We start from the raw sequence: 15,566 nt of genomic DNA, 5'->3' as shown, positions 1-15,566 counted from the left end.
AGGTCTCCCCCTAGATGGCAGCAACTTGAGCCATCAACTGCTGCCTTCCAGGGTGTGCATTAGCAGGAAGCTGCATTGGAGGCAGAGCCAGGACTCACATCTAGGCACTCTGATAGAGGATGTGGGCGCCCCAAGCGGCAGCTCGGCCACTGTGCCCAGTTCCCACCTCCGCTGTGTACATTCTGTGGATGAATTCAGTTAAAAACTAAACACAGAGTCACTATCAAGATAGCAATGTGGCAGGAGCTAGTAAGGCTGTGAGCAGGTGGAACATTTGTGCAGAGTTGGTGGCCATGTGAGTGGTGCTGTCAGCTGTAGAAAACAGCTCAGAGATAGAAAACAATTACCATAGGCCCCAGCAATCCCACGGGAAAGCAGGTTCTGGAAGATACGCTGTTCACAGCTGCATTCATGGGAGCTGAAATGACACAACTGAAGCACCCGGCGACAGGTGAACGGACGAGCATATGTGGTGTAGCCACACAAGGGAAGGGCATCCTGGCCCATGCTATAGCACGGTGGACACTGAGCTAAGTGAAACCAGTCACAAGAGGACAAACAGAGCAGAATTACATGTATCTAAGGGAGTCAGAGTCAAGATTCAGAAAGTAGACAGAAAAGACAAAGTAGAAGGGGATGTGCCAGGGGCTGGGGAAGGGAACTAGGGAGTTGCTGGTTAACGGGTCTGGGGGCTCCACTTTGCAGGACAAGTGTTCTGGAGGTGGACGGTGTACAGGTGGGTGTGCTTACCATCACTGAACACTAGCCACGGTAAGTGGCTAATTATGTTAAGTGTACTTTACCAGTCTTCAGCAGCATACCCGAACCTCAAGTCCAGGTCTTCAGCATGGCCGGGGTATCCACGGGGGCCTCTTTATTCTAAAGTGTCACAGCTCTCCCATGACAGGAGAGGGGCCACGGGAGAAGAGCCAGGAATGCCAGATGCCTGCGTGGTTCCCTCTCTGCAGCTGGCTGGCTGTGCATTAAAATCGGACCTAGGCCCTGCAGCAGTGACCCGCGCCAGGGTCAGGAGAGGACAGGAGCTGCTCGTTCCTCTAACCCAATCCCCAGCTCGCTCTCCGTAAGCAGCACGCTCCTGTGGAGTGCAGCGGTGACACAGCACCCGACCCAGGCGACGGCACCAGGAGAAACTGTCTCACTGTCCTGGAGCCTACGAATCAAAGATCAAGGTTGTTTCCTGAGGGGTCTGAGAACCTGTTCAGTGGCTCTTGTCCCAGTCTTTAGTATTTCTTGGCCTGTAGAAGCTTCATCTCACTTTCTTGCCTGTCACATGGCTTTCTTTGCTGTGAGCATGGCTATGTCCAACTCTCCACTTCTAAGGGCATCTAACACTGGACGAAGGAACCACCCTATGCCAGTACAACTTCATCTTAAGAATTATGTCTGCAATGACCCTATTTCTGAACAAGGTCACATTTGGGGGTCCTGGGGACCAGAACGTCAACCTATGCATTTTGGTGGGGGAAGGACACAGTGTAACCCACAACAGAACGGGTTCATGAAGGATGCTAAAGCCTGCTGGGGTATGGCCCGAGAATTGGGAACTTGCTTCTTGGGTCTACAGCCCTTCCATTGGGCTGCTCTGCTGACCCCTCCAGAAACCCCCTCCCTACAAGGAACACCTGCACACCCAGCTCCCGCCACACTGTCTGCAGTGACTCGGGGCCATCTTCTACATTGTGGATTATCTTGAGTCTTTATTGTCCTCACCCGGCCTTGCCCTTTGGTCGTTAAAGAGTTAAATTAGCCCCTTAGCTAATTCTGATGCAAAGCGTTGGAATCAGTGTCTAGATGAGATAGATTTCAGGACCATCTATGACTTTTCAGTCACCGCTCCCTCTGTTCCCCAGCCTCAGCCGGTGAAGGTGCTCTGAGCAGCTCACCCGGCTGCTCTGCGAGAGGCCTGTCGAGCCAGCAGAGTGGGGCCACGATCTAGCGTGTGCTTTGCCAGCAGGTGGCTCCCGGCGTGTGGGCTTGTGCTCGCACCTGGTTCTGCTGTGACCAAGAGTTAAGGGCTTTTTCACGTGTCAAGTCCTGAAGTCTTCCCCACCACAGGCTCAGGGCCATAGTTATGTCTCCATTTGACATATGAGGAAACTGAGGCACGGACCAGTTAAATAATTCGCTTTTCCAAATTGCAAGAGGCAAAATGGAGAGTCAGACTCTTGTTTGCCTTCCGAGCTTTAACCCTGAGCCACCTCGCCACTAGATAAACCTTTCCCTTGCACTGTGTTCCAAAGGGTCCCCTGCCCTCCGAGCGCCCCCCCGCCCCGAGATCCCCTCTTCCATACTGAGCCCCGGAAGGGTTAACAACACCGTGCAGGAGACGGAGATGACCCTGTTATTCAGCAAGCTCCTTTAAGCAGCCAGCGGAGGGGGTAGGGGTCTCGGCGCAGGGCAGCCTGGAAGTTGCTGCAGCCTACTCTGCCCATTCGGCATTAATAGGACTAACTGTGGAGTTACCTACTTTTTAAAAACAAAACACTTCCCTGAAAAGTACTGCTCCCCCCCACCTTGGTTTTGGCAAATACCCATGATGGCCATCAGCTTGGACACAAAGGCCTGCTCCTAATGGTTGTCTCAGCTCTGAGGGGTCCATGCAAATGTCCACCTTGCTCTCTGGTTCTAGAAGCCCCCCAATCCTTGTTTGGGTTGGACTGGAACAGGTGACCATTGATGGGTTTTAACAAGGAAACGGGAGCATTTCCACTTATTACAGTTTATTAGGTACAAAGAAATGGATCTGCAGAGGGAGACATCAATAAATACACACAGGTGAAACAGTGGGGGCGGCACAGACTCTGGTGCCGGACACATGAGGATGGCGGGGACGTTGTGACTCACATGCTCTGATGTGAGTTCACAGTCAAGGGTGAACCCCGACACTGCCAGAGGGAACCCCGCGCACCTGCATGGCTCCAGGGCCATGTGACTCGGCCCGAGTCGAGGACAGATGGGATACCAAATTCCTGAGATTTCTCCCTCATTGCCGTTTTTGGTTTCTGCTCATTCCTTCCCTCTGTCCTTGAACAACTTTTAGTTTTAATCCCAGCAGTTTGGACCCCAAATGTGCATCTGCCTTATGGGGACGGGGGGCAGTCTATTTTGAAGATGTACCTGCCTAGGGCCTTGTTAACCATGATCATGGACACCTTAGATTATTTTACACAACTGGGAGGGAGCTGGAGTGGACACAGAGTAAGGAGATTCTGACCTTTCGGAAATGTTCCAGAACCGAGACCACACATCAGTTGGGCACAGAGTGGTGCCCTGCAGGGGCGCCTATTCTGCTGATTGAGCTGTTGCAGTTCAGCCCGAGTCAGTCCCTAGAGGTGGAAACTTGACCTTGGCTTGGCTGCCTCTGTGTGGAATGAGAGCACAGCGCTGGCGCAAGGCAGAAGCTTAGTCTCCCCTTGACGATGGCTGCATGGACACAGTCACGTCAGCCAAGCCCTCCCAACTGGCTGTCTTTTCTGCATGGCAGGCTCTGGGCCTGATACCCTTCAGCTGTGGGCGCTCCAAAGGGGATTTTATTATTCTTCCTTCTCCCCCCTCTCCCTCTTCAGTTTCATCCCTGGAAAGGTATTTTGGGCACAGCCCAAAGGTCAGTCTGTTTCCTTTCATTCCCTTGGACTCAGCCTCAGCGTCTCCCCCTCCCCCACCTACCTGGGACAGGCAGAATTTGCGGTCAGGCATCCAGCAAAACCACGCTGCCACTCCCTTGCTGGCAGTCCCGGCCCACCTGACTCTTCCACGTTCAGGCGCCCTGGCCTCCCCGGGAACAGGGAGCCGCCAGCCGGCGAGAGCCACCTCTTGTGGAAGGGCGCTAGGTTTCGCCTGACGGATCCTGAAGCAGCTGTTTCAGGAATGATCCCCTCTGTGCTTTCTCGGGTCCTACCTGCCGTGGTCACTCTGCCCTTGGGATGGGCGCAGCGGGGGCTGAGCTGAGATGGAATCTGTGCGTTACTAGGACAATGAGCTGTGTATGTTTTTTCACTGGCAGGGCAGAAAAAACCATTCACCAGCCTCTCCTAAAGCAGACCCTACCCTGGCGACCAGGATGGGGAAATGACAGAGGAAAGTGACAGAGACACGGGCACTAGGGACACTGTAAACAGTAGGAGCGTTGGCTACCGTAGGACTATTCAGTTACAAAAGGGGCCCTGCAGCCGGCATTGGAGGGGCCCCGGCCCCTCGCGCCTGGACGCTGCGATCTATTTACACTAGACAGCAAAAATCTCCCCTGTTCTGCACAATGGAAGTGAGACGCGGGGGCGCGCAGTGCCGCGGGGGCGCGCAGCGCCACCTGGGCGCCACGCTCCTTCCTCTGAGCTGCATCGTTTGTAAGGCATTGTTTGGTTTGGTTTTGCAGTGGGTGCAATGCGAATATGAGGGCATGCTGATAGGAAGCTGCTGCCGACACTAGGACTTCGGGACTACCTGCAAATGAAGTTCCGAAATGGGTTCCAAAGCCAGGAGGGGCCAGCCTCAAGCACGCTATGGGGGCGACAGGGCTCCATCTGCACTCACAGACGAATGCCAAGATACATTTTTAAAAATGGGGACATGGATTTTTTTAAAAAATATTACTCAAATAAAACTCGGCTCAAATGCTGCTTTAAAGCTCGTGCAAACCACGTATTTACAGCAAACAGAAGCTCCATCTGTAGCCTGGACGTCGACTGGACTGTGGCTGGAGTACGGCGGGGTCTGCCGTGTTCTGGGGACGCCCATCGGCGATGCGCAAGCCCAGGACCTTGGCTGCATCCGCCTTCTCACCGCAGTGTCTTTAGCGAGAGCTGTGGGGAGGACAGAACAGTACTGGGTGGGGCTGGGAGGACCCGCCCGAGAGTGGCACTGAGGCCTTTCCCCATTCACCCAAGGCTGCTGCTGTCACATGCAAGGAGCTGGGTTCTCATTCATTCAAAGGCAGAGCATCAGAGAGAGATCTTCCAAATAGCCCCAACAGCCAGGGTGATGGCCAAGTGCACGGGCCCCTGCCACCCATGTGGGGCACCAGGATGGATGTCTTGGCTTCTGGCTTCAGTCTAGCCCAGCCCTGGCCATTGCGGTCATTTGGGGAGTGAACCAGCAGATGGAAGCTCTCTCTTCTCCCGCCTCCCACTCCCCCTGTAATTCTGCCTTGTAAATAAACAAATCTACAAGTGTCTCAGGGGGGTTGAGTTACTCAGGTTGCTTCTGTACATGGTGGGGCCCCCCGCAATGCCCAGCTTTCCCCCTCCAGATTGGAAAGTCATGGGTGTACATTCTGGCTTGGAACAAAGGGATTGGCTCAGTGTTACGGGGCCGCCCACCTCCTTCCTCTGTGCTCCCTGGGAAGGCTGAGACCCGACGGGTGAGTCACCTGAGAGTTTCTGCCTTTGATGTCGTCGGAGCCCTGCGCGGCTGCCTCGGCCGGGAGCCAGGGACCAGGTGTGCGGCCTGAAAGAGACAAGAACCACCTGCCCATCTCCTGGCCCAGCACTGGGCTGTGTGGGGAGCTTCTGCAAACCAGCCTCAGCCCGAGAAACCAGGGTCACGTGAGCACCTCAACCACAGCCCTGCAGGCTGCCGGCCCAGTCCCATGTGTTTCCACACCATGGATGTGGGCGAGCTGCACTAACACACAGCGAGGAGGACACGGCATGAAGGTCTATCAACCAAGAGCTCGCTGGAACTTCTTGACTCAAAACACCACGCCAGCTCCAGACCACACTCATCAGTCCATCACCGGCGAGGTGCAGGTGCTGTGCTCGGGTTGGTTAGCAAGAGTAAAAGATAAGGATCTTCTGGGGCTGGTGCAGTGGCCGCAGGTTAATCATCTGCCTGCAGTGCTGGAATCCCAAATGGGCACCGGTTTGAGTCCTGGCTGCTCCTCTTCTGTTCTAGTTCTCTGCTATGGCCTGGGAAAGCAGTAGAAGATGGCTCAAGTGCTTGGGCCCCTGCACCTGCATGGGAGACCTGAAAGAAGCTCCTGGCTTCAGATTGGTGCAACTCAGTTGCGGCCATTTGGAGAGTGAACCAGTGGATGGAAGACCTTTCTGTCTCTCCCTCTCACTGTAACTCTACCTATCAAATGAATTTAAAAAAAATAAAAAGATAAGGATCTTCTGATCCATGAAGATCCAACTCATTGTCCAGAATACACTGTGCTAAAGGAGGACTCAAATCCCACAGGGACGTGCTCTCCTGGCTAAGCATTCAAAGAGCAGGGAGGAAGATAATGGGAAAAGCCCTCAAGGTCCTCCTCTCTGCCTGCCCCTCCCCGGGCCCCTGGCTTCCTTTTCCAAAGTCATCATGGGTAAAAATTATGGTTTATTCCTCCTCTGGGAGGCAGAATTACTTTTTTTTTTTTTTTTGAACTTTCCTGAAAGAACTTCTCAGGATCTACAGCATATGTTTCATAGTTTTCTACCTCTGTAGGTCACTGCTGGAACCTTTTAAGGTAAGATAGGTTTTAAAGTGACCTGTCGTGGCCGGCGCTGCGGCTCACTAGGCTAATCCTCCGCCTTGCAGCGCCGGCACACCGGGTTCTAGTCCCGGTCGGGGCGTCGGATTCTGTCCCGGTTGCCCCTCTTCCAGGCCAGCTCTCTGCTGTGGCCAGGGAGTGCAGTGGAGGATGGCCCAGGTCCTTGGGCCCTGCACCTGCATGGGAGACCAGGAGAAGCACCTGGCTCCTGGCTTCGGATCAGCGCGATGCGCCGGCTGTAGTGTGCCGGCCACAGCGGCCATTGGAGGGTGAACCAATGGCAAAAAGGAAGACCTTTCTCTCTGTCTCTCACTGTCAAAAAAAAAAAAAAAATGAACTGTCATGTAGAAGGGTCTCTACATGAGAGACCAGACGGACATTGTGGTTTTCGTTTAAAAAATTCTAACACTGGTGCATTTGCTCTAGAATAAAGACAGTTGGGGGTGGAATACATAGGGAATGCTGGCCCTTTAGCCAATTATCGGGTAAAAATTAACAAGGCACTGCCACACAGGCCGCCCACCGTGTGCGCCCATGGGAGAGGGTGGCCGCGGCAGTGCCTGCTCTGATGTTAAGAAACTCCTGTTCACTGCAGAAGAGGCGGCTCCCCGGCCAGGGCTTCACAGCCTCAGCTTTGGTTACGTCTTGGGCTGGTTTATTCACTGGTTGTCACGGGGCGGTCCTGTGTGTTGTAAGATGGGTAGCAGCATCCCTATTCTCTCTGCCCACCAGATGCCAGCAGCCCCCACGTCCCGTGCCATGCCCACGTGTCACAACCACATGATGACTCTGGACATTGTCGAACGTCCCTAGTGGGCAAAGGTGTCACCTCTTGAGAACCACTGGACAGTAAGAGATTCCCAGCAGCTGTCAATGAGTGTGACAGGACCCCACGGCAGCGGCTGCAGGAGACTGTCTCTTCCTGAAACAGAAGGGTACACTGTGCCTATCACTGGAGAAGGAACCCACTGCTGCCCAAGTGAGTGGCAGGGGACAGTCAAGGTCAAGGTGCACTTAATCCCACAGCCCTTAAGGGGACTGTCCCTTAGGAGGTGCCACTAGAGTCTGTCAGATTAGTCCTGGACTAGCCCTTTCACTGGCTGTATTCCCACAAAAGGGCATTTCAGAATCACCAAGATTAAGCTGCCACCTGCCTGGGAAAGCAGTGGAAGATGGCCCAAGCACTTGGGTCCCTGCCACCCATGTGGGAGACCCTGATGGAGTCCCAGGCTCCTGGCTTTACCCTGGCTCAGCCCTGGCTGTTGTGGTCATCTGGAGAGTGTGCCAGTAGATGGAAGATGTCTCTCTATGCTCTCGCTCTCTCTTCTTCTCCCCCTGCCATCTTTCAACAAATAAACAAAACAAAACTTTTTAAAAGTTATAGAAGAATGGAATGAAAAGATACATTTAGGAGCAGGTGTTGTGGACGCAGGTTAAGCTGCTGCCTGCATCCCAGTACCAAATCGCTGGTTCAAGTCCTGCTGCTCTGCTTCTGATCGAGCTCCCTGCTAACGCATCTTGGAAGGCCACAGATGAGGGGTCAGGTGCTTGAGTCCCTGTCACCCACATGGGAGACAGGGATGGAATTCCAGCTCCTGGTTCCAGCCGGGCCCAATCTTGGCTGATTGCTGGTGTTTGGGAAGTACACCAGCAGATGGGAGATTTCTCTCTCTCTCTCTCTGCCGCTCTGTCAGATAAATAAATACATCTTACGAAAGGAGAACAGAGCACACAAGGTCACTTCTCTGTAAATGTGCAGTCCCCCAAGTCAGCAGGGGAAACTGCCAGGCTGGGCCTGAGTGGGGAGCAGGGGTTCACCAAGGTCCCCCTGGAGGCACGGCGTCACAGAGCCTGGCTCCAGATTCCTGGTCGCGGCCTCACCCCAGACATAGTCCTTAGGTCCATGGATGTCTGGGATCCAGGACCTTCCTGAGGTTGTGGGGCGGGGACACCTCTGAGCTCCACCCCATGTTGCTGACTACGGCACCACCTGCTGGCTCCTCCCCAACCTGCCTGGTCCAGCGCTGCGTGAGAACTGGGTCACACTGACGACAGGTTGACATCCCACCCTTGCCTTTAGGGGACCTTCCTGAAGCTCTGGTCCCAGGCAGCCAGCCTTCTCTCCCACTGTGAGGACGACCAGGGAAGCCGAGCAAAGACCTTGCTGGGAGCTGGTGGGGCAGTGAGAGCAGGAGGGGCAGGCTGTCTCTGGGCCGTGATGCCCAGCCCTGGCAGTACACGGGAGTCAGCCAGGTCCCACCTGGGCCTTTGGGTGAGCTGACCTAGATGCAGCCGCCATGGCCTTCAGGATTTTCAAAGCTCCTAAGGTCATTCTAACACGGAGTCCACATGGAGAACCACAGACCTAAGGACATTCTCTTCCTGATATTTTCCAGAACCTGGAGTTGGGAGCATTTAGCTTCCTCCCCAACTCCTGTGTCCCATTCTTCTGGGATCTGGTGCTCTGTTCCCTGGTCAAAAGCCTCAGGGAGAGAGGGATGAATGGGAAATGCAGGACCCAGATGTGATGCCCCACTGTTGGCCCTGGCGTTCTGCAGAAAATGAAACCTTGAGTCTTGGGACACAGGAACAGAAGGCTGCACAACCCTGCAGCCCTGTAGCGCAGTGCGAGCGCAGTGGCATCTTCCACCAGTCTGTGGCCACCCGGGACACACTGAGCACCAGGTTCTGGAGGCTCAGGGGCAGCCAGGAGTCTTGTCGAGGCGGTACTCACTTCGGGGGATCTTGCTGGGGTAGACCTTCTGGCTTGCTTTGTACTCATCCGGAGGGGGAAAGTCCTCCACAGAATGGAAGGTGAACTTGGACTCGAAGTCGTCTGCACACAAGAGAAATGGAGAGTTTACTCTGGTTACTCTAAGCACCCCAGGCTCTGACCATTCCCAAGGGCATGTGGGAGTCTCTGGTTCCCTCTGCCTGCTCAGTGCAAGGATCCTAATGGAAGCGCTGGTGCCCTAAGACACCCATCCGCCTTGCAGGTTTTCTTGCTTGGATAAAAGCAAGGAGAAGCAAGAAGCAAGAAAGTCAAGACCCACAGTCCCCATACCCCTTTCTCCCACCCCCACTGAGGCTAATCAACATCTAAAGGAAGCTGCTTAAGGGGAAGAAGTAGTTCATGGCTCTCCGGGGTACGGGGTCAGAGGTAAAGTCCCAGTAGCCTGAACACCTGCTGAGCTCCTATGCATGGATGGAAGAGTAAGCGGAAAAAGAGTCCTTGGCATGGCTGGCGGGCAGCCTGACCTTGTCCAGTGTGGGACCCAGGCTCCCCAGAGCAAATGGGTTCTGTCATGAGCTCCTGATGGCTGCAGGAGAGAGGTCTTGGGGCCCTTTCATGGGCTGAGGCCCTGCTTTGTGATCTGGGCTTGTGTCTCAGAGAAGCCCAGTACATGGAAGGGATGCAATGGTACTGTGGTCACCTCTGACCCCAGGGGACTTTCCTTCCTACCTTCCGGCTATTGCTCTAAGAGCCTTCCATCCATTCCTCCCCCTTATCCAAATCAGTGTGGTCCTACAGGCTGATGCACTGTTTTCTCCATGGATATACATACACACTTGGTTTAAAGGTTGGTTTTCGGGCTGGTGCTGTGGCATAGCAGGTAAAGCCACCACCTGCAGTGCCGGTATCCCATATGGACACTGGTTCAAGTCCCAGCTGCTCCACTTCTGATCCGCTCTATGCTATAGCCTGGGAAAGCAGTGGAAGATGGCCCAGGTCCTTGGGTCCCTGTACCCATGTGGGAGACCCGGAAGAAGCTCCTGTCTTTGGATCAGCTCAGCGTTGCGACTATTTGGGGGGTGAACCAGAGGATGGAAGATCTTTCTCTCTCTCTTTGCCTCTCTGTAACTCTGCCTTTTAAATAATTTTTTTAAAAGTTGCTTTTCCCTTCTTTGAGTTGGAAGGTGGGAGGGACTTCCCTGGAACCATGAGAGAACCCCTTCTCACAGACTACAGGGGCTGCTCGGTGCAGGAGGGTCCCCTGTTCACAGAGGAGCACACTCCCAAGATGACAGCAAACAGTCCCCAGGGGCCTGAAGAAGTCACTCCCCGCCCCCAGGTGCCAGCCCAGCGATGGTGCACCCACTCACCGAGGACGGGCAGGCTCCCGTTTCGTAGCTGCCCTCCGGGCTGCGGGGTCGGGGTCCAGGCTGGGGCCTGCTGCTGGCTCTTGCTCGAAAGCTCCGTGGTGGGGGACCTCGCAGGGGGTGCCGGAGGCGGGTTCAGCTTCCCCCCACCGACCCCTTACAGAGAAGATGAGGGTGCATTCAGACACAGGAATGGGTGGTGGAAGCTCTTACATGCAAGCTTAGCTGTTTACATCTGCAGCTGTAACAGGACATGGTGAGGAAGAGAGTCACCTCTGGGCCCACTTGCTTGGGAAGCAATGGCCATTCTCTTGCTGGGATAAGCGGGGGGGGGGGCTTCTTTGTGCCTCAGTTTCCTCACCTGCAAAATGGGAGTATAATAGTCCCCACTCCTCCTGAGGCTGCCGGGGGACTGAGTATGGAGCACCTGCTCAGTAAATTATCCTGGGTGCTGTGATAATATTAATTCCTATTAGTGCTGGTGATGGCACTTGTTAGCAGATGGTACAGCCCAAACAAGGGAGCCACTGCAGACCCTTAACTGCAGGAAGGGCTCTCTGAAGGGCCGGGTAAGGCAGCAGCCAGGAGAACCAGTAGCCAGGGGCTGGTTCTTGCCCATGGGTGCTGCTCACAAGGGCCACAAACCCCACTCTCCCCTTCAACCCAATCGAAATCCTTCCTGGGCACCAGGTCCCCCCTCAGATGCCAGCCACTTTCTCAAGCCTCCCCTGATCATGGTGGCGAAGGCCCCCTCTGTTCTTTGCCAACCTGTTTCTGTGGGACTCACTGGGAAATGGCTAAGCAAACATCACTCTACCCTCAAAATGATGACAATGACACCACTACTATCTACGCCAAGGTCGTCACAATCACTACCTTCTTCTTTTCCCACCATGCTATGCTGAAGCAGAAACCACCTCCAGTTTGTATCCATGAAGAAAGCAACTTCCACTCCAAAGACACACAGAGCAGCACCCGTTCCTGTCCTGGGGCTCACTACTTGGGTCTCCATCCCTAGCAGCCAGCACCCCCCTCCCTCAGCAGTGCCTTCCTTCTGCCTCCTCCCTCCCTCCACACCAGGATCCACTAGGGATTCCCCGGCTCCCAGGAGCGGATAAAAGGAGCGGAGTGCTCCAGGGCTGCTTGCCCCTCTGTGTAAGAGCAGCCTCACTATACCCAGGCCCTTCAACACATCCTCTCATTCCGTGCTGCTATTATTCCCACTGTCCAATGAAACAAAAAAATTAACAAGGTTAAAGAAAAATCCCAACTGATATCAGGAATAGGTAGGGGATTCAGGATGTGAACTCAGACCCCTCAGAATCCAAAGCCTTGTTTTTCACCATGCCATGAATGTTTGGAGATCCCAAATGTCAGACAGGGCTCACCAGGGCAAGCGCTAGCCCTTGGAGGCACAGCCAGCTGAGAGGTCACCTCATCTCTGGTGATCAAGGGTCTGAAACATAATCTTTGCCAGGATTCCCCTTTTGGAAACTTATCCTCAAAGCTGAAATCCAAAATGTAGACTAAAATCTCTGGAAGAAATTTTCTGCACCCAAAGCCTTAGAGAAAGACCAAGGAACACGAGCGTGTGGAAGGTGTGTGTTTGCGTGTGTGGACATCTGTTTACGTGTGTACCTATGGGTATTTATAAAGGTGCTTGGGCATCTGGATCTGTGCGTGGGGCATGCATTTCTGAGTGTGGGTGTGTGTGATGTGTGTTTATAGGCGAGTGTGTGTGTAGAGTGTGTTTACATGCATGGATGTTGTGTGGCTGCAGGTGCATGTGGCCATGTGGGGTACTTTCCCAACAAAGGGCTACAGTGGATGAAGCCTCACCATTCTAGAGACCTGGGCCCTCAGTCCTGGGGCTGGGGCACTTAAGTCAACTGTGTTGGAACTATTTGGCGCCAAACACAGGCCCTTAGTTGGATTCACATTAGCAAATCCAACCAACCGAGAACTGGGGACGAGTCAGGCGGGCTGACCCGCAGGAGACCTGCTTGGGCACCCCGCCGAGCTGGAAGACCGATGGTGAGAATCAAGCTGGCCTCTCTGGCTCAGTGGCCAGGCAGGCCCAGCTCCCAGCACCTCACAGGCCAAGAGCTCGCTCCACCCTGTGGGGAGGCCAAGCGCCAGACTTGCGCAGCTCTGCAGGGCCAGGACCCGCAGGGCATGAGACAAGGCTCCAAGGCTCCCAGCCTCCCTGCCCCCATCCTATTTCTGAAACCTCCAGCGCACGGGTCCCACCACCTGGCAGTGCCGCGAGCCCACGGGGCGGCTCACCTGGGCCCCGGCCGGGCCTCTTCTTCTGCAGGAAGGGCTGCGAGCCCGGAGTTGCGCCGGCCTTTGGCAACGGGCTGGGGCAGCCGGGGGACTTGGGGGGCAGCGGGGGTGGGGTTTCGTTGCCGCGATTTGCGCCTGGCAGAGGGGGCGGAGGGGGTGCAGGTGCCCTCGGTGAGCACACGGCATACAGGGGCGGCGGGGGCGGTGGCCCCGCAGGTTCCCGCGCATCCTGGGCGGGGCTGGCAGGCTCTGGGTGGAGACCCGGATACCCACAAGGTGGGAGGAGAGGGAGCGGGGGCGGTAGGGGTGGCAGGGGCAGAGGGGCGAGCTGAGGCTTCACGGTCTTGTCACTGGGCCCAGAGGTTGGGGGTAGCGGGGGCGGGGGAGGAGGCGGGGGTGGAGGCGCGCAAGGGGCCGGGGGCGCGACCCCCGAGACATTCCCTTTGGGGGGCGGCCCTGCTGGGGACACTGGCAGGGCCTTGACTGGGGAGGCAGGGGGCAGCGGAGGGGGTAAGGGCGGGGGAGGTGGGGGCGGGGTGGGGGGCGGCGGGGCGGGCACGGTGGGGCGAGGAGGGACTGTCCTGGCAGTGCCGTGCGCCTCAGAGGCGATGCCGAGCCTGGGGGAGGCTGGGGGGTTGAGCGGGCCGCTGATGGTTTTGATGGGCAGCCTGGGAGATGGTGCCCGGGAGCCAGGGGCCTGCCCCGCCTTGCCACCTGGAAGGGAAACACAGTGAGGTTAGCTGGGCGATGGAGCATGGAGCGAGTCCAGGCTCCAGGCCGAGGTCGGAAGGGCCAGCCCAGCAGCTCAGTCGGCCACCGGCCTTCCTGGTCCGTGCTGCCTGAGCTGGCATCTGCCAGGGCCCCGGAAGAGGTCCTGGCGCTGCCTGGCCTCCTTGCCCTTCCGCATCTCAAGGGACAACATTCTTCTGCCTTCAGCTGCCGCTGGGTAGACCAGCCCTGGAATTCTAGCTGGGGCCTCGGGTGGACCCACTCGAAGTGCCGGCCAGGGCGGCTTCCTCACTCCTGGTATTTTGCGAGCCAAGACTTGATTTCTGTACTGAACACAGAAGATGCAAGATGCCCTGACTATATGAGATCGGTCAGTAGGGAGACACCTGCATGGGACAGTCCATCCAATGACCTTGAACCTCCCAATTCCACGCCCCTGGAAGTTCAGAGTCTGCTTTCCCAAAGACCTGGGCTAATTTCCAAGGGGCTGCTGCGTCCTGGTCCCTGGCTTCTCACCATACACCTAGACCCCTCCCCATATCTGCCTGTGCTTGAAATTCAGCGCCTCCCTTGGTTTCTCGCACTGAGCATCCGTGTTCCGGGGACTTGATGGCAGGCTGGGGTGGCGGGTGAGCACAGCCTTGTACCATCCTGCCCCAACCCTTCCCGTTCTGCCGCTCTCTAAGGAGAAAGAAGTTCCTCTCCCTGTTCGCTGCATAGGAATTCTGCAGTCTGCCTGCACATGTCCAGTGTATCACTGTCCACTCGGGAGGCATATTAAATTATTTCTTCCAAGCATAGTTCTCTCCCTAAAAGGAATTCTGGAGAATATATTTTGCCCTAGTTCAGCACCCCTGTATTTTATAATTACCATGACCATGACCACATGTGGAGAACACTTGAGAAAACTGCTGCTTCTCACACCTACGGCTAACTAGGTGTCCTGGCACAGGAAACAGTGCTTTTGTTTCAGATGATAATCTTTAGCCTATGCCGGGGGTGGGGGTGAGGATTGGGGGTGTCTATGTGTGGGGGGTGTGGGGGGTGCCTCTGAGCTCTTTAGCACATCCATCTCCAGTGTGTTTGCCCATTCAAGTGCTAAATCAGATCCTCAAAGAACTTGATGTCAAAAGTCAGGCATATAAAGATAATCGAAAATGAATCTTGATGTGAATGGAATGGGAGAGGGAGCAGGAGATGGGAGGGTTGTGGGTGGGAGGGAAGTTATGGGGGGGAAAAGCCATTGTAATCCATAAACTGTACTTTGGAAATTTATATCTACTAAATAAAAGTTAAAAAAAAAAAAAGGCCAGACCCCTGCACCCACATGGGAGACTAGGAGGAAGCTCCTGGCTCCTGGCTCCGGATCGGTGCAGCTTTGGCCATTGAGGCCATCTGGGGAGTAAACCAGCAGATGGAAGACCTCTCTCTCTCTCTCTCTCTCTCTCTCTGCCTCTCCTTTCTCTGTGTAATTCTGACTTTCAAATAAATAAATAAATCTTTTTTTTTTAAAGCTTCCATTTAAAACAAAACAAGTCAGGCCAGTCCAAGCAAGGCACGGGGCAGGTGTCACTGGGAACTGAAGCCGGCAGGCAGCACCACAGGGTCTGACTTCCGAACGGGTGCCCTTGGCTCTGCTGGGGCAGTCACGTGGAGAACACCCTGGGGGACGGCCGCTCTCAGGCACGTGGCGACACCACTGTTCCTCTCTGTGCTGATTCCAGGAGAACTTTCGTCTTTGCAGCACTGCATCCACCTTGCAGACTTCACCCCCTGGGGCTTGGGCGCAGGCGCTGCCAGAAGAGCTGGCCGACCAGGGAGAGCATCTCCGATGTTAGATTTCTTTTTTCTTAAATTTATTCATTTATTTGAAAGTCAAAGTTGCAGAGAGAGAGAGAAAGAGAAGAAAAAAGAAAGGGGAGGGGAGGGGAGGGGGGGAGGGAGGGAGATCTTCCATCTG

The 15,566-nt window shown here is 55.2% G+C and overlaps 1 protein-coding gene across 6 annotated transcripts in view; it reads right to left on the bottom strand.

Annotated features, from left to right (window-relative positions):
- Positions 1 to 2,724: 2,724 nt before the first annotated feature.
- Positions 2,725 to 15,566, bottom strand: part of WIPF3 (WAS/WASL interacting protein family member 3) — an 86,897-nt gene continuing 74,055 nt past the window's right edge. For 5 of the 6 annotated variants that reach the window (XM_089316068.1, XM_089316066.1, XM_089316067.1 and 2 more), the window contains 5 exons: positions 12,878 to 13,591; positions 10,595 to 10,747; positions 9,225 to 9,326; positions 5,337 to 5,463; positions 2,725 to 4,820 (listed from right to left, as the gene is read on the bottom strand). In XM_089316068.1, coding sequence (XP_089172194.1) covers positions 4,811 to 4,820; positions 5,337 to 5,463; positions 9,225 to 9,326; positions 10,595 to 10,747; positions 12,878 to 13,591 — 1,106 coding nt within the window. In that variant the 3' untranslated portion in view covers positions 2,725 to 4,810. The remainder of the gene's footprint in view (positions 4,821 to 5,336; positions 5,464 to 9,224; positions 9,327 to 10,594; positions 10,748 to 12,877; positions 13,592 to 15,566) is intronic. The other variant, XM_051853271.3, reaches the window with a different exon arrangement.

This window comes from Oryctolagus cuniculus, chromosome 16 (genome assembly GCF_051225735.1).
Source record: "Oryctolagus cuniculus isolate XC-2025 breed Fujian yellow rabbit chromosome 16, ASM5122573v1, whole genome shotgun sequence".
Classification (NCBI taxonomy): domain Eukaryota; kingdom Metazoa; phylum Chordata; class Mammalia; order Lagomorpha; family Leporidae; genus Oryctolagus; species Oryctolagus cuniculus.
This window is presented reverse-complemented; position numbering and strand designations above follow the sequence as displayed.